Source organism: Delphinapterus leucas, chromosome X (assembly GCF_059928025.1).
Source record: "Delphinapterus leucas isolate spDelLeu-1000000601 "Yukka" chromosome X, BTC_Dleu_Yukka2, whole genome shotgun sequence".
NCBI classification, from domain to species: Eukaryota; Metazoa; Chordata; class Mammalia; order Artiodactyla; family Monodontidae; genus Delphinapterus; species Delphinapterus leucas.
Window position 1 is genome coordinate 94,130,526 of NC_143150.1, and position 19,512 is coordinate 94,150,037.

The window sequence follows — 19,512 nt, forward strand, 5'->3', positions numbered from 1 at the left end:
TTTGTGTGGCTCACTTTATTGTGATATTCACTTTATTGCAGTGGTCTAGAACCGAACCCGCAATATCTCTGAGGTATGCCTGTGTGTGTGTGTGTGTGTGTGTGTGTGTGTGTGTGTGTGTAATTTGTTTAAACCCAGCTGGTACCTGGCAGAGGCAGAGTTCATGTCTCCATGCTTTTGGTTCAGGCTCCCCCGGCCCCTACCTCTGTGCCTCAGTCTCCATGTTAGAAAGATTGGACCTGCAGTGCCACTGAGCTGGATCCTCCACCGAGAGCCTATTAGGATGTGCTTCTAGGCCTGGAGGTTGTAGGCATGAGTGAATATTGATCTGAGAGAGACATGGTCCCAAAGATCTCACCTAGCTGCCTAGGTCGGAAACCACTTCAGCTTCCTCTGATGCACTAGAGCACTTTGTTCATTGCCCATGGCACTTTGCCATTTTCTACAATGTATTAAACGAAATTAAGTACATGTCTTACCTTCTGGACTAGTCTCAACACACCTGAGAAGGACTATGCCTCATTTCCTACATTGCCTTGTAAATACCAAGGTTCTAAGAAATGCTTATTAAATGAAGGAATAAAAAGAAGAGTGGAATTCTTGCTTTTTTATAGCCCATCTCATATCACATCTAGTTCCCCCAGGCCCCAGAAAGGGTCTGCTCTCTTTCTACACAAATGACCCCCTCTTTTCCCGCCTCAGACAAGACCTTCGAATGAATGCCAATTTTGCACTGATTTTTCCTTATCAATTCACAGGCATACCTTTTCTAAAATAGCCATAATCAATATTACCATCAAATTTACTAGAATGCACTATGTGTAAGGTGTGAAGGGAAGAGAAAGATGGGAGACTCACTTTCTTAGGGAACCTAAATCCCTAAAACCATTTTCTATGTTTGCATTTCTCACTCTGATCTTTCTGGGTGCTACATGAAGATGAGTTCCATGGTCATAAATCTGGGGAATCCTGGTTTATAGTTAAACAGCTTTTTTTTTTTAAATTGCTGGTCCTCATAAGACTCCTAATTTGCTAATGGACATCTTGGCTCTCAAAGATAGGATTAGAATATGGAGCACTTCCAAAATTTATCTGACCAACAAACCTCCTCTTTCGCAAAGCACTTTTGGGATTAATATTGCTTGGAAAATATTCCCTTAGGCATGCTTTCTTCATATTCTGGCTAGCACTGGTAGGGGCCTGAGAGAACACAGGAAAACATAGGCTAGAAAGAAGACCTACAATAACCAGAATATTTTCCAAATGCTACAAATGGGAATAAATCCTCACACATACCTCTCCTGAACAAAAGGGTACATCATCCCACAATACTGAGTCAAATAGGAGAAATCAAATGAAGTTGTTAGGGGAACCATTGACCGAAACCGCCTGCCCTGGCCAGGCACCATAGTAACCACTTGCATGAGTTATCTTACAGCAGGAGGTCCTGGTAAGGAACGCAGAACTAACAAGCTACCACCAACTAGAAGAATTCGGGAAAGGTCAAAAGGAGAGAGGAAATGCCAGTCCACATGGCCTACCATCTTCCCAGAATCCTTCTCGCTGGAATCCATCTTGGCTGAGCGATGCACGCGCCACCAGGAAGGACCCTGAGTCAGAATGAGTGGCCAGAGACAACCGGAAACTAACCCCATCACCATAAAACCCCAGACTGCGAGCCATGTGGCAGAGCAGTTCTTCTGGGTTCCCTTACCCTGCTGCTCTCCACCCAGGCACCCCTTCCCAATAAAGTCTCTTGCTTTGCCAGCATGTGTGTCTCCTTGGACAATTCATTTCCGAGTGTTAGACAAGAGCTCACTCTCGGGCCCTGGAAGGAGTCCCCCTTCCTGCAACAAAATCACTTGTACATCTAGCTAAAACTGCAAGTGCTTTGTGCTGAGTCGCAGGTCTGGGCTCTGCCCCCTTGGAACAGGGCAGTATAGAGGAAAAATACATCACAGCAGGTGGAGAGGGTCCAGGGCAAAGCAAACTTCTTGCCAGAGAGGCTGTTAACTGAGAGTATTCACTTTGTGTATCCCAGTGACCGGGTAGATGCAGCCCTGCCCCTCTACTGGATGGAGTTACCTCAGTGATGGCTCATGTGATCACAATGGTAGAGATGTGATAAGGGCTTGCACTGGGAGAGAGGGTGGACCAGCAGCCATAAGATTCTTAGCACAATCTTCCCAACATTTGGACATCAGAAAAGTATTTTTTAATACACTACAGATTGGGGGAAAGTCACAGATACTCAGGACTTCTTGGGTGTGTGCCCAAATAATTATGTAGGTTAGCAAGTGACTGCACCCATGTCTGTGTCTCAGGGTTTCCTTTTATCACCTGCTGCTGGTCAGGAAGTGTGAGCCAGTAGTGATTTCCTCCCATGTCTCTAAAGCCTGATGCTTTTTTCAGAGACATTTATCTGTTGGGTATGGCTGTGGAAACTAGGCCACTGGGTACTTTGGCAAACACACAAAATTAAATCTCAGCCTGAGGTTCACTGTGTATCGTTTGAGTCTGACAAATTACATGAGAGCTATGGGAATGAAAGCAAATGGACTAATAGTTCGGTAATTATTTTCTTTGTGTGAAAAACCTGATATGAGTAAAGTCTTTTAAATGAAAAGGACCCAGTTCAGCAGCTTTTGGGATCAAAGTGTTGATTACATTTAACTATAATTAACAGTCAAATTTTCTGTGATTCCACCTAGAATTTTCTTCTTCTAGTTGCACTAAACCCAAGCACAAGGCAAAAAATAAAATGAAGTGCTATGAAAACAATACTGCACTGTTCAGATATAAAGTATCAACATTATTTCCATTATTTGTCTCTCTTCAGTTCCAAGTTCTGTGTCTGCTAAGGTTAATTATCAACTAGGCTTTCACATCTGCCTGTCGTCTGTCTGTCTGTCTCTGTCTCTTTCTCACTCACTTCTGTAGGACCTTGAACCAAATACTTGCATTCTTACAACTTTCTCCTATCTCTAAAGTAAGAATAACTGTCCCTAAAACTCTGAGATCCACTAGGTTTTCAAAAGGTATTCGTTCATCGAGTTTGACACAAGTGAAAAAGCTTGGAGTCCACACCTGAGACAGAAGGCTATATAGTAGCATCGATCTTGTTAAGTGGCAGGACAGGGCAATGATAGGAAAGACTTTCTGGCAGGGTCAGCGGGACAAGAGAACTTCCCTTCTTCAGGAGGCCCAGAATGGACAAGATATGGGATTTGAAACTGAGTAGGACCCTGTGGGGGTCCTCCCTGTAACAAATCCTTTCCATGGCCCCATTTCTACTTTGTAGGAAATAGGCTTCATTCAGCCTCCTAGACCTTCCCTAAGTTCCAAAGGGCAGATTCAAAGAGTTGCTAATGAGGGAAGGAAGGGGGATGCAGAAACAAAGGAGGAGCAGTCAAGAAACAATAGTGCATACTGAGCCTGCGCTCTAGAGCCCGAGAGCCACAACTACTGAGCCTGTGTGCCACAACTACTGAAGCCTGTGCACCTAGAGCCCATGCTCTGCAACAAGAGAAGCCACCGCAATGAGAAGACTGCACACCACAACGAAGAGTAGCCCCCGCATGCTGCAACTAGAGAAAGCCCGCATGCAGCAACAAAGACCCAGCACAGCCAAAAATAAAATAAATGAATAAATAAATTATATATATGTTAAAAAAAAGAAACAATAGTGCAGCGATGAAAGCAGGGTCCTGGTTCCCGCTCAAGGAATATACATAACAATATCTTTGAGTGCTTCTGCAGGAACTAAGGTCCCCACCCAGGTGGAGGATGGTAACTTCAGGCTGAGCAGAGAGATTCCTGGAGCACCGCCCTGTTACCTCACCACCCACCAATCAGCAGAAAGTCACACACCCTGCAGCCCTCACTCTAAATTTTGCCTATGAAAGTTTCTATCCGAAAACCATTGGGGAGTTCAGGATTTTTGAGAATGAGCCACCATTCTCCTTGTTTGGCCCTGCCATCAATCTTTCTCTGCCCCAAACTCCGACGTTTCAGTTTGTTTGGCCTCACTGTGCATTGGGCCCTGGAACTTGCGTTTGGTAACAGATTCATAGGACATTAGGGGGTTTTAAAGGTTTCAACTATTAGAAGGCTACTCTGCAAAAGTTTATGATTAAGCCTTTTGGTTGGGGTATTTGGGTGTGTGCTCTGAGGTGGGAATAGGGGCTACAGAGGCAGGAAGTAGAAAGCAAGGATGGGGGAGCCTGGGGGAGATATGAACCTCAAACTGGCAACTACATTCTAACCTGAAAGGTCAGAACCTCTAGGAGTTGCGTAATCACAGAGACTAGAGCAGTTTCTCTTGAGGAAGCTGCTTTTATGTTTCATTCTAGTCACGGGGTTCTTTTTGCCATTAACCAAAATGCCAGGGCCCCACTTGAGGAGGTGATCGAAAAGTTCCACAGCCTCAGTGAGAGAAATGCTTTGTGTCTGACCTAATCCCCTTTCTATGCTGCCAGTGAAGGCCAGTCCAAGGCAGGAGGGTGACTTTAGACTCGTTCTCAATGAATGGCTAGAAAATGCCTTCTGTAGTGAATTACTTCCTATTAAAAATGAATGAAAGGAAGATGAAAAGCATTCTGTGGATGGTAGCACAACAATATGAATGTACTTAATGTCGCTGAATTGTCCACTAATTATGGTTAAGATGGTAACTTTTATGTCTATTTTATCACAATTTAAAAAAAAATAAATGAAAGGGGAAAATTGAATCATTAACCTGACTTTGCTATATAGTGGGCTGTCACTTCAACTGAGTAGAAACTTCATTCTCTAGAAACTAAATCTGAGATTTACTCCTAAAAGTTTAGAGGAAAAAGAAAGGAGCCTTTGAGAGAAAATGGCTAATGCCGACCTAGCTTTCTAAACAGTACAAGGCTTTAAGAGTAATTTCTGTCATTAAGCTTTCCTATGATCCACAGGAAGTAAATGAAGTCTTTTAAAAATGGAGAGGAAAAAAAGAATGGAAGTTACTAGCAACTGTTTTTTACAAGCTACGTCTATATATCTTTATACTGAATACTTGATAGATTAGAGTGAAAATATATAAACATTTTGAGTCTCTCCGCTTTTAAAATCCTATGTATAATTATAGTTTAGAGAAAAAAAATCCCTTTTGTATTACTTCATTTCTATGATCAACAAAGAATTTTTTATCATGAACACAGGCCCATTACCACTTGGCTGTCCTTACCTAATTGTCTTTCTTCATCTTCTACTCTGACTTATACAAATTACTTTAAATCCTCTTTTTTTCTTTTTTAAACCAGGCAGAGTATAATGGCATAAAATAAAATACTCTTATCTAGATCATACTTTGATTATTAAGTTTACATAAGTCACTTATGAAAAAGAATATACAGCCAACAATTCCAAGCCATGCCCCAGACCTCTAGCCTTAGTATTTAAACACAATAATAGCATCCGTCTTCTTCAGCCTGCTGAGCCTAACTGGGCTGGCCTCAGGGTTTCTCAGGAGTCAAGCGCTCACTGAAGGCCAGTGGGGGACCAGATCTATGGCTCAGGATACAAGAGAAGAGGCCACTCTGGTGAACAGTACCACATATGACTCCTAGGCACACCCACTCCCCTCCAACCGCTGGAGTCCACAGGAGCCCTTACAGCTAAAGTAGCATCTTAGGACTCCAAAGCCTGTTGGGGTAAGGTGATTTTTGTCATATCTTGGAGCAGTTTATTAAAGGGGTTCACAAGTTAACTCTGCTCACAGAATAAGGAACGATGTGATATAACTCACAGAACCTGGGCTCAAGAGATGGAAAGCCTCACTTTGGCTCCTAATCTCTCTGAGCCTCAGTTTTCTCATTTGTAAGATGGGAGAAATAATGCTTATTACCTCAAAGGATCATTGGGAAGCTCAAATGTAACACAGGTATAGGCACATTACAGATGGAAGGCAACACCAATGCACAGAGCCAGGAGGGATGGATCTAGGTGATTAAAAGAAAGACACGAGGGCTTCCCTGGTGGCGCAGTGGTTGAGAGTCCACCTGCTGATGCAGGGGACACGGGTTCGTGCCCCGGTTCGGGAAGATCCCACATGCCGCGGAGCGGCTGGGCCCGTGAGCCGTGGCCGCTGAGCCTGCGCGTCCGGAGCCTGTGCTCCGCAACCGGAGAGGCCACAACAGTGAGAGGCCCGCGTACCGCAAAAAAAAAAAGACACGACAATCAACATCCCTACAAGAGCCTAACACCTTTGGCTTCTTGAGTTTCCTACTGAGAGGGGTTGAAAGTGAAAGTATAATTTTCTTTGACAAAAGAAAAGAGTTCTATGAGTTGGTATGGAAAGGTGTTAAAAGCAGCTTAAAAATATATTGTCCCGAATCCAAAAGAAACACCCTATTAGAAGCAAGAGGTCAAAGACGCAGTTATATCTGGAAGCATTAAGACAAACTGATAAAAAGTACATCCTCTGCTTTCAATACAGCCTACTGGCTAAAACAAAGTTCACCTCTTAGCAACAACAAAAAAAATTACTTAGTATTCCAGAACACACACGTTCTGAAAAGCCTGTGATTTCAGTCGTTGGCATAGAAACATGGAGTAAATGGCTGTGGGAAGAACAGAACGAATACTCGGAAAAATTGCTTGCTGAGCTGTTACTATCAGGAAAGCCTATGTTGTTTTAAATAAATCTTTATCACACCATCCTCTAAAAACAAATGTGTGGTCTATATTTATAGTCTTGATTTTTATTTAGAGAGGATGTGAAAAGCAGGGAGAAAGTGAGAATGCATGAAAATGTCAATGTCTCCTTTAAAGTAGTTCCTGCAAAATGCCTTGCTCCATCTCTGGCAGTGTTCTCCCTCTTGACACCCTACCTGCATTATTATGATCTGGAGGAACCCATGGAAAGAAAAAAAAAAAAGAGGAATCAAGTATTTCTTTCTTCTTCTCCAAGACCTGGCGCTGCTAAACTTAAGTCTCCACAACTCAATGAAACTAACTCATAAAACGATCGTAATGATGGTGCATCTTCTTTACTAATGCAAGTAATCAATCAATCGATCCAAGAGGCATTCAAGTCTACCTGCTTCCTTTACACCTTCCAAAAGAAAAGAATCCATAGAGAACACTTTAAACATATCTAGCTGACACCACTTCAAAGCCACCTTTTAGGTTAAAGACATGATTAATTTATATTAACTTCACAAATCAGATGTAGTCTCCAAAATAAAGCCGTATTGAATTCACAACATTCATAAAACCTGCTCACTGTAGGAACCAGTCAAGAACCCTATTACATGAGAATCAGGATCTACTAAACCAGAATTAGAATAGAGATTCTATTCACAAGATCCATGAAGGATAAAGGCAGAAATGTTAGCGAATATTATTTATTTACTTATCTCCTCCCTTGAGATGGCAAGCTCCATGTGAGCAGAAACTTGGATCATGTATCCACCGCTGTATTTCCAGCCTACAACAATATCTGGTACAGAGTTGATTGTCCAGTAACGACTTACTGAAACAGTGAATGAATTTAGCATAACCATATGAACCTTCTAAGAATGAAGCAGATAGACTTAGTCTCTGGGGGAAGGGACAGGTTGGAAAACACCACCTAACATCGGTCCCCAGTGCTTCTGAGGCTCAGGCTTGGAACGCCACATAGTCATGTCAAAACTTGCACTGTAAACACAATCTAGCAAAGGCCAAGAATAGTTCCCTGGTGAATACTAAAAATCATCCTAGAGTAGGTTGAAACTGGATGCACTACAGTCTGCTGACAGAAGAAACAATGGAAGCATTCTTTAAGGCTGCACATCAGGAAAATTTAAGACCTGAAGCAATCTGGATCATAAAGAATATGGCTTGGTTTAACTAGACAGTGGCAATCTTCCAGTGATTCACCCACTTCATTTCAGTGTTATTTACAGAAAAGAATACACTGTATTAGATTACAGAAGCTGGGGTTGTCACGAGAGCTGATGCAGGAAGTGTCACAAAAACAATTTGCACTCTTAACCCAATCCACTATCATGCCGGGGGAAAATGCCTTTTCTTCCCTAGAAGCGAACAGAACAGTGAGAGTTGAGATATTCTTAAATAAGTGGAATTATTTTTTGCTATACAGTTTATCATCAGTCTTACCTGGAATAGTTAGATGAATATCTTTCTGCTTTTTCCCTAATCTGGCCTCCTCACTTTCTAGTTTCCTGGTCATTATAAAAACATCCACTACCCTGAGTATTTCTCATTGCAGAAATGATATGATTTATCAGAAACACTAGCAGAAAGGCACTTATTCAGATAAAATAAATTAATCTCTAACTGATGCACTAGTTTTTTACCTTAACTTTGCTGTCTACCTTGGGTGAAAATATGTGTTCCTTGGCAGGGTAAAGTATGTGAGAGGACGGTTTAATGGTAAGTATTTATTTATTTGCTGCACTGCGCGGCTTGCGGGATCTTACTTCTGCAACCAGGGATCAAACCTGGGCCACGGCAGTGAAACCACCAAGTCCGAACCACTGGACCGCCAGGGAATTCCCGAATAGTATTTCTATTCTTCATCTTTTTATTAGATGAGATTGTCTTAAATGAAAAGAACAGTGTTTAGCATCTTAAATATGTGCTTACTTGTAAGTAAATCCTAAAATTCATGAAGAGCGCATGCTCAGGGGGTAGGCAGACCATTACTAGTTTTATACCTCTGTTCAAGTCACTTTACCTGACTGAACCTCAGTTTTCTCCTCTGTAAAGTAGAGCATAAGTTTGCTCAGATTCCAGGATAATCATCAGACCCATATGCTTCCCAGTTGGACTAGACAGTGAATTTATATGACTGTTTAATTAGCAGTTGAGTGCAAAGGATTTGGTTTCTCTCCCTACATTAAATATGATAATACAGGTAAAAGTGCTCCATAAAGGTTAGTTGCTATTACTCTTACCTTTGTTATCACTTACTAGTCTGGGTAAACAACATGCCGTGCAGAGATGACAAAGTGGGGAAGCAAAGGAGTTTTTCCTTTTTGATCATGGCCTGTTGAAGCCAGCATTCATAAACACTTTGTATAATTCTTTTGTAGTTTCTTCATTTCTCCCTTGACCTCTGAACCTAGTTTTTCTAAAGGCTACTGGTTTGTTTTTTCATGTGTCTCACTGCCAGACTTTCCCAAGCATCCCAAACCAACCCAGATCAGCTATCAGAGTTTCCCAAGATTCCTGATCTCCCTGATTGCACATCGGTGTGCATATACTTCAAGTATCCTTCATTCCCTGCTCTGAAAGGCCCTGAAGATGCCAGACCCACATGATTGCTGCGGTGGAGTGGAGGCTTAAATGTGTCTGTTGAGAAGTGATGTGGTGGTGAGAAGAGGTGTGGGAATCCTGGCATTAGAATGAGTAAATAACCCCTGTCCTGATGACTCTAGTTCCAGGAAATGGGCTACAATGTCAGATCGGAAACTTGATTTCTCAAGGCACATTTCCAGACTCCAGCTGCTCCATGTTTGGCTTCAGTAAGAAAGAATAACATGGGCAACAGCTGCTGTTTCTTGAGTGGATATCAGCACTTAGAGTTTAAACAATCTCTTGTTTAAACAGTAGGAAACTGCACAACTGAGCTAGACTTCCCAAGAGTCATGGCTAGGTGCAGAGAAAATTATCAAAGTGTGCAAAGAAATGTCAGGTAAGGATGAGGATGAATGACCCATTCAAAGTCTTAAGAAGTGGCCTCAAACTGTTGTGTTCCTTGGGGCCTTAGAACTGCCTCATAGGTGCCTCAGGGGCTGCCTGGGCTCTGTGTGTGTGTGTGGGGGGGTCTATTTCTGGTGTCTCCCCCACCTCCAGAGGGAGGGGAAGGAAGGAGTGTAGCCTTCAAGGGCCACAGTGGGTGAGGTGGAGGAGAACCAAGCTGAAGCATGATCACTTGCAGTGATCCAGGAGTCCGCAGGGATTTTTTAAAAGAAGAAGAAAGAAAGATTTTTAAAAAGAAGAAGAAAAGAAAGGCAGAGTACTACTTTAAAGCTGAGAACCTACTTTTATGATTGCTTTGAGAAAAAACAACTAAAAGCAAAACCAAATGCTTTCCCAAATAAAATGCTCCCCTGTTGGTCAGTTGAGTCAAACATCAGGCTTACCTTGACATATTGAACAAGACGCTCATTTACGTTCACTTTGTAAGTTTCTAAACCCAGTTCCTTAGATAACCGTAAGATCCTGTTCTGGGTTGGTCCCACATAAGCCCCGCCAACGTCTACGTAATCAACATGTTGGTTCTGTAGAAACAGAAAAAGTGTCCAGAAGACTTTAGTTAGAACTCTAAAACAGATGTTTCTATGTCTTATAAAAAATAACCCTGTTTATTTTTTACAATTTAAATGTGCCTTACATCTCTCTTATAAAGTGCCACTGAAAATAGCAAATCTTTCTACTCTACTCCAACCCTATAGTACACTCATCATTAAGCAATCCCATTTGTCGAGTTATTGGTGAGGCTGATTCAGCAATAACACGCATAAACAATAAAGAACACTGTAGTACGCCCCGCCGATCTAGATCCTTTTCAAAGCATTTAGCTTTATTTTCTATGCTTTTCTTTGGGGTTGTTGCTGGAGGGGTCACCCAGAGTTTTATTAGACCTAATTCTCTGATTTCCAGCAGATGAAATCTTCAATCAGCCCACACTGGTGGGCTCCTGATTCTATTTTAAAACACTTGCAGGGAAGAATGCAGCATAGGAAAAGAGTACCAAAAGGTATGAAAAGATTCATATACCTAAAAAATATTTTATAAATATGCAAACCTTCCTCCATAAACCAAAATTTACTTTCCTCTTCTTAAATGCACTTTTCCATTTTCCTCAGCTGTTTTAGTAACACATTTCCCCATGGTTTAATCAGTAAATTGTAAAAAAAAATTAATAAATAAAATAAAATTGTGCATTGGTGAGTAATAATTCCTCCATGTGTTTGTAATAACTTCTTATGGGTCTGTTTCTATTTTGTTGTTTATACCAGTTCTAATTCGCGTTGCCGTTTCTCCTTGTTTGCCTGATTATTTTTTATTGTGTCCCACTGACTGAATTTGAGAAAATATAGAAATTATCTGAATCCTGGGAGGATTATATCTTTCTCAGAGAGGATTTATGACTGCTTCTGCCCACCATCTGGGGACGCTAACAATACTAGATAACTTTATTGCATTTTGTGTGCCTGAGACAATTTGAAGGCAGGTTGAAATGCAACGTGGCCTAGTCCTTTTGCTGTTCACCCTTAGCGCTAGGACACAGTCCAACCCAAAGCACAAGGAGTTTACCAACACATCCCTCCATATACACACACTTTGGTGGGCTCTGGACTTGACCTTCAGTTGCCCTAGCTTTGTAAGACTTTTGAAAAGTACTTCTCAGTCTCTCACTTGCTTCTTCAGTGGTCAGCAAACTCTCACCTCTCCACCCCCAGGGGAAAAAGCAGGTCAATGTTTTCTGGATGTTGGTCTAGTGATTCTTCACTATCTTGTTAGCTCTCTGATGCTTTGAAGGTGTGTGTGTGTGTGTGTGTGTGTGTGTGTGTGTGTGTGTGTGTACACAGTGCAATTTGTCTAGTCTCCTTATATGTAGTGGGAGGGTTGGGATAATTTACCTAATCTGTTATTTCCAGAAAATCGATTGTCTAGAATTATGCAACCTTGCCTTCCTGGGGTAATATAACCTGATATTATCTTTCCATTGCAAGATATGCTTTGCTAACATTTTGTTTAGAATTTTTATATCTGTGTTTATAAGTGAGGCTGAGATTGCCCCATGATTCTCCTTTCTTCTCCAGCCCTTGTCTGTTTTCTTGTATTACAGTACTGTTAATCTCATGAGTTAGAAATCATACTTCCTTCTATTCTCTAGAAGGCGTTCGTATATAAATAGAATAATCTCTTCTTTGACCATTAGGTAGAACACACCTGTAGAGCTATCTAGGCTTAATGTTTTCATTGTGGGAAAAATTTAAATTACAGGTTCAATTTATTTTGTGGTTAAAGCACTACTCACGTTTTCTATTTCTTAAATTTCTTTCTATTCTTAAATTATATTTTCTCATCATATATACATTTCATATGTTTCAAAACTATTGCTTTAAAGTTCATGATCTCTTCTTTTCATTTATTTATTGTTTATTGTATCAGTAGTTATATCTTCATTTTCATCCCTTTTATTGTTTAGAGATGTCTCTTTTTCCTTTTCCTTGAAAAATCTTATCAGACACTTGTCTAGTTTTAATAGGACTCTTCAAAGAATCAACCTTTGTTTCATTGATCATCTTTATTGAGTATTTTCTATACCATTGATTTATGCTCTTTTTTCCTCTTTTTTGGATTTTTTTATACTCTTAATTTTCTAATTCCTTGCATGCTTAGCTCATTCATTCAACAAAAGAACATACTTTTGTTCTTTTCTAATACAAAAATTTAGGCTATGAATCTTCCTCTAATATGGTTTTAGCTACATCCACAACTTTATTTTAGTATTTCCATTATTGTGCGGTTTTAAGTATTTTCAAATTTCCATTACAATTTCTGTCTAGATCTATGTTTCTAAAAGTTTTGTCATGTTTTAATTTCTACAACTGGAATTTTTTTAGTTATCTTTCTGTCATAACTGCATTGTGGTCAAAGAATATGGATTATATGATATCAATCCTTGAGGCTTACTTTATGACCTAGCACATGGTTGATTTTCAAAGATTTTCCATTTCTGCATGAAAAGAACATAGTCTTCTGTTAAGTAATATGCATGTTTTATACATGTCCATTAGAAAAAGATTAATTGTGCTCAGCCTTTGTTTGCTTCATTTATTATTGACTTAGAAAAGTATGTTAAAAATCCCCTACACTGTTGGGCATTTATCTTTGATTCCTGTCAATTTTTGCTTTATATTTTGAGGCTACATTATTCAGTATATACATATACAAGTTTAGAATTGTTTGGTCTTCTGGGTCTTTTATCACTATGTATTGAAACTTAATTCAATGAAACATTTTTTTGTTTAAACCTTATTTTGTCTGATATTAATATAGGTAAAATAGCTTAGATAAGTATTTGTATACTATCTCTTTTTCTATCCTTCGGTTAGAGTTTTCTTTATTCTGACATTTCCCCCCTTTTAACTGAGAAGTTTAGCCCATTTATATTATTATTTCTTTTAAAATGTCTTAACTTTACTTATTTTCTTATGGCTTTCCATTTGTCCCACTTTAACAGTTTTATGCCTGATTTCTTCTTTTGGATTAAGGGTTTTCTTCCTTTTGTTTTAAGTTTTTCTTCTACTTGTTTGGAAGTTATACTGTCAGGCCTATTTTTTTTCTAGCTATATTAACATGCATACTTAATATATTCTAAAGTTTATCAATATATTATCTTTCTATTGAAAAATACAAAACCTTCATGCATCAACTGTGATCAACCTTCTTCTAATCTGTAAACCATAAAAGTACCTTACTTCAGGTTTATTTGTCTCCCAACAAATTTGATGTTATTTTGTTTTATTCTGTTGATGTTGCTGAATTTTATTTAAATATTTACCAGTATCTTTGCTCATTGTCTCCTCTTAAATTTCAGACCTTTAATTTGTTATCATTTTCCTTCTTCTTAAAACACAGCCTTTATAATTTCCTCTAATCTGGGTCCTAAACTCTCTATTTTTGTCAGTCTGATAAAAAGATAGTTCTAGCAAGTAACAAATTCTGGTTATTTTCTCTTTCTCTCTCAGAACAGTGAAGATATTGTTTATCTTCTGGCATCTGTTTTTGCTGTTGAAGGGTCACTCAACAGCAATCAATAAGTCTAATTATTGATTTTTTTTAAAGTATGCATAATTTGTCTTTCTCTTTTTTAAAAAAAATTACTTTTAGACTTAAAGGAATTTTTTTAAGATCTCTTTTCTTTGGTATACTGCAGCTTCTGTGTGCGGGTGAGAATTTCTTTTCCTTTTTCATGCTGTGGACTTGTTAGGCTTCCTGGTATCTTCCAACAATGCTGGAAAATCCTCAGCCATTATTTTTTCATACCATCATAACACTATCTTTCATGTCTTAGTTGCTCCTGCCCTTGCCCCACATAACGTATTTTCCAATCTTTATCTCTGAACTGCATTATAGATAATTCCTTCTGATCTAGTTCACTCATTCACTTCAGCTATGTCTAATACACTGTTTAATCTGTCCCTGAGTTTTTTCATTTTAATCAGTACATTTTCATTTCTAGAAATTATTTTTAAACTACTTGATCATTTTTTTAAGTTTCTTTTCCCTGCTGCTAATTTTAAGCACGTCTTTTCTTTAAAACATGCTACAGTAATTTTTTATTCTGTGTATACTTCAACTATTGCAAAATCTTTCTGGATCATTTTTTCTATTTATTTTCCTTTAGTGCCTTGTTTCCTTGTATGCTGTCACTTTTGACTATGAGTTGCTGATTTTCCTTAGAACTTTTTCTGTGTAAGTTATTTGAGGCCTGGGTGGAAATGATTTGAGTCTATTTCTGCCAGCCACCTTGGCACTTTAAATATTCTGTCCAAGGTTTTTCACACCATATAGGTAGTGTAAATTTAGATTGAAGCCATGGATGAAGGCAAGCTTTATTTTTCTCCCTTTTAGAAGGGTAAGGTTTATTTCTCTTTCACTTTCATGTACAGAGTATAGCACAGGGGATTCCAATTTGGAGTGTTTCCTATTAAATTCCCAGGTTCTGGATTTTATTTCCTGTTCCCTGCATGCCATACAGCCATCACAGTGGAATTGCAGAGTCTTCAGGGTTCAGCAGACATTCAAGGTGAAAGTCAAATTTTGAGCTCATTTAATCCCTAGGCTTCATGTTTTTACTTTGCTTTGGGGATTCATTAGTTCATTCAACAACTATATCTTGAGTGCCTACAAGGTGCCAGGTACTGTTCAAGAAACTTCTGTTACATCAGTGAACAAAATAAAAATCCCTGCTCTCAAGGGGCTTTCGTTTAGTAGGAAGAGACAGAAAATGAACCACAAACATAATAAATAAGTATCTTAGAAGTTGATAACAACAGTGAAAAAGAAAAAAAAAACAACTAGAGAAGGACAGGGCAGATTGAAACTGCAGAGGAGAGAAGGAAAGATTTCAGCTTCAAATACAAGGGACATGTAGGCCTCTGAGAAAAGGTGATATTTGCGTAAAAGACTTGAAGGAGGTGTGGGAGTTATCCATGTGCATATTTGGGACAAGAGCGTTCCTGGCAGAAGAAAGAGCCACTGCAAAGATTCTAAGGGAGAAATCTGCCTGGTGTGTTCAAAGAACACAGGCCAATGTGTCTGGAACAGAGTGAGCAAGGAAAAGAGAACTGGAGATGAGAGTAGAGAAGTTGCAGGGCGGGGGTGGGGGGGAAGGGGACAGATCATGGTACGCGTCACAAGACATTGAAAGGACACTGGCTTTTACTCTGAGTGAGAAGGGCAGCCTTTGAAAGGTTTTGAGCACAGAAGTGCCAAGATCTGACTTAGGTTTGAAAGGTTCATTCTGGCTGTCGCACTAAGGCTAAGGCTAGATTATAAGGGACAAGGGTAAAAAGCAGGGAAATTATTTAAGAGGCTACTGCAATAATCTGCCCTAGAGATCATGGTGGCTCCCACAGCTGGGCACCACGGAAGTGGAGGGAAGGGTTGAATTCTGGGTATATTTTGAAGGCAGAGCCAAAAGAATTTCCTGACAGAATGAATGTGGGGTCTCACAGTGTTGAGCATGACTCCGAGTTTTTTTGGGAGTTGCCATCCTCCTTTACCGGGAAGGCTGCTGGAATAGTGTTCTTTTTTTTTTTTTTAATCAGTTTATTGGATTTGTTTGCTTCTTTTTTTAAATATAAATTTATTTGTTTATTTTTGGCTGTGTTGGGTCTTCTTTGCTGCACACGGGCTTTCTCTAGCTGCGGCGGGAGGGGGCTACTCTTCGTTGTGGTGCGTGGGCTTCTCACTGTGGTGGCTTCTCTTGTTGCAGAACACAGGCTCTAGGCACGCAGGCTCAGTAGTTGTGGCTCGTGGGCTCTAGAGCGCAGGCTCAGTAGTTGTGGCACACAGGCATAGTTGCTCTGTGCGGCACGTGGGATCTTCCTGGGCCAGGGCTCGAACCCATGTTCCCTGCATTGGCAGGCAGATTCTTAACCACTGCGCCACCAGGGAAGCCCCTGTTTCTTTTGTTTTATTTTGCTATTGAGTTGTATGAGTTCCTTATAATTTGTTATTAACCCCTTATCAGATAGATGGTTTCCAAATATTATCTACCATACTGGTTGGCTGCCTTTCATTTTGTTCATGGTTTCTTGTGCTGGGGATAAGCTTTTAATTTTTATTTTATTTATTTATTTATTTAGGCCATGCCACACGACATGCGGGATCTTAGTTCCCCAACCAGGGATCGAACCCGTGCCCCCTGCAGTGGAAGTGCAGAGTCTTAACCACTGGACCACCAGGGAAGTCCCTAGAATAGTGTTCTTGATGAAGAAGAAAAGAAACTCAGTTTGGATGTGTGAAGTTTGAGATGTCTGTTCAACATCCAGGAGATCTGCAAACTTCTAACTTCAGGGTAGCACAGTATATTTTATTCAGCATTTTAAGAGGGAGAGTCAATCAGGCTTCCACTCTGCCATAATACCAGAAGTGATCTGTTCCTTTGACTTCTTTCATCTGTCCCTCATATAATCCTAACTTTCCCTTTTACTAACTATTGGTGTTGTGCTCCAAACCTTCTCTAGTCTCCAACATCCTTTTTAAGACAGGAAGCACAAAACTGAAGTCAGTATTCCAATAAAATTTAACAAAGACAGTAACCGAATTCTTGGGAGTTTCCAAAAAAGATGTCTTTAGAACACAGACACTATAAAGTAAATAATCCTAAGTGAAGTAGTAAAAAGCATGAGGCGTTTTACAGAATGCTTCTTTACAAAGTCGAAACATTTGAAAGGAGGTGCCCCAGATTCAGCATGAAGATACTGGAACTGTAATACCATATTCTGCTATGTTGCCCCTCAGTCTTTAGGATCTTGCATTTGATCTCATTATTCAGCCTTTGAAGAGGCCACAAACACGCAACTATATTAGGAAACAAATAACACCAACCCTGTGGTAGCCTTGCAGGCATTTCAACTTAATTAATTTGGTCCTGAAGAATTATGGGGGAATCACACTAGGAAAAATTGGGAGGTTCTGAACAAATAGAAGATCTATTTGAACAGTTGCCAAGTGACAATATCAAATTTGACATTTCGATACTTAAAGATCTAGAGTAATTTTTATGGCATCTCCTCCCCAAATCCTAATTGATTATTCTAGTAGAAGCAACTGTAAGAATATTAAATTCAGTTTCTGATTAAATACCATTTCTGTCCCTGCTTTGTAAAGCCCCCCCTTTTTCCCTTCTATTTATTTTAAATCTTATAGATGTCAAGTCCTACTTTCTAAGCATTTCAGAGTTCCTCTCTCACATACCTAAAGGGAATTTTAATATGATGCCTAATACGCAATAGTTCCTGTATGGTGCTGACATATATAAATGATGTAGCATGAAAAAGCAGCCTGGGACAATAACATAGATGGGGATAAGCATGTTGGAATTCTCATTTCCCTTGTACAAAGAAACTTGTTCTTAACTGAAAAATCCGTAACACGACGGATGCTCCTATTTAATAACCAAAAGGTTTTAGAGATAAGAAAAGTAGGGCAAAGGGACAACTTAATACCTATCTCCAAAATAAAGGAATGTTTTTCAGAAAACGACAGGAGAATCATATGTAACAAGCTGGTACAGGCAGAATATGCAATCTTTCTTTTGCACTACAACACATTGCCTTCAATTAGAACTTGAAGTTGGAGGGAGCTTCAAGTACATTTAGATTATATCTCACTGCCCAGATGAGAAAAGTGACATGTAAAGTGCTAATAGTACTTACCCAAGGTATGACAGTGTGTCGGGCCAGTACAGGGGCCAGAATCCCAGTCTCCTCACTCCCAGACCAATAGCCTCTCAGAGGACTACATCTGAGGAGGTACTCAAATTCTCCAAATGCAATTAATCTGGATTCACATTAATTTAAAGCAAGCGAGCATACACCAAAGAGCAGCACTTCTGTAGCATCCCCTACGGATCTTATCAAAATGCAGAGTCAGATTCAGCAGGTCTGGGACAGGACCTGAGATTCTGCATTTCTATCAAGTTCCAGGGTGATTCCGAGGCTGCTGGCCCACAGGTTACTTTGAGTAGCAAGGCTGTAGGGTACTCTTAGAGCTGAGCAAGGTAAAAATAGGCTTATGATACATCCCTGTACATCTAAAAAGGCAGAAAGTGAATGACAGAAGGGGAGCTTGGCTTGGGGTGACTGAAACGGCTGGTACAATATCCTAGTTCAGATGTTGGTTGGCTATTTCATATCCATTTATATTCCCCCTTTCCCATGCCTGCTTCTATTATGCAGCCTGGAAATGTTAAAGACTTGCTTTCCCAGGCTCCCTAGCAGCTCAGGGTAGCTGTGTGCCCCGAACCTAGCCAATGAGACTGTAAAGCAAATGTCTGCTGGGGTCTTCTGGTAAAGGAAAGCCTTTGTTGCAGATAAGACTGGGGCCGCCTCTTCACGCTCTTTCCTGCCTTGAGTGAGGACTTGATGCTGACAGATGCTGCAGCCATCTGGTTACCATTAGGCAATAAGCCAACAGGAAAAGAATGGCTGAGCAGAAAGACAGAAAGAGCCTAAAGATTCTATGACAAAGCTGAACCCCGGCCCCAGCCTGGACTACCTACCACCGGACTTCTTCTTATGTAAAATAACTGAATGTTTGTATTGCTTAACCCATTGTTATTATCACTGCATAAGCCATTCTGTTATAAATCTGACACATCTCCTAATTAGATAGAGGCTTCCTGTCCTTCCAGTCACTTCAACAGTCTGTTTTTGTCCTTACTGCCAATCTCCAGCCTTCAGCGCTCTGTTTCTGTGCTCTAGCAAGGGGGCTCATTAGTGACCTTCTAAATGCCAAACACAAGGGCCCCTACTCAGCCTTCATCCTGTGTCAAATGCCCCTGGCATCTGATTCGATGTATCACCCCTTCTCTTTCCTCCGCTGATTTTCATGGCACTGCCCTAATCTGGTCTTCCTCCCCAGCCTCCACTGCTTCTCTCTGGCTCCTCTGCCTCTGCACCCCCTTTAAATCTTAATGTTCTCCAAACTTCCATCTTTGTCCGTACTTCCTTTCTACCTTACCTTCTTCCCTGTGTACTTTCATCAGTTCCAGATTTCAACATCCTGCAACCATTTCTTCAAATAGTAGTAAACACCAGTTAGCATGCATTTTTCCAAAACGGTGATGTAAGCCCAAGTATAAAAAGGCAGTGATGTAGCAAGAACTGGGCTTCCTTATGTCTAGCTGACCCCACCGGAGCAGCACACCTCTTAGGGAACAAGGACTAAGGAAAAATCGACACAGAAATATGCTACATTTGCCTCTGCTTACTGTGGTCACACTTC

At 40.2% G+C, this 19,512-nt stretch overlaps 1 protein-coding gene across 2 annotated transcripts in view; it reads right to left on the reverse strand.

Moving 5' to 3' along the window:
* The window catches only part of MAOA (monoamine oxidase A), an 82,402-nt gene that overhangs the window by 44,077 nt on the left and 18,813 nt on the right, over positions 1-19,512 (reverse strand). For both annotated transcript variants that reach the window (XM_022556399.3, XM_089904601.1), the window contains exon 3: positions 10,122-10,259. In XM_022556399.3, the coding sequence (XP_022412107.1) occupies positions 10,122-10,259 (138 nt within the window). The remainder of the gene's footprint in view (positions 1-10,121; positions 10,260-19,512) is intronic.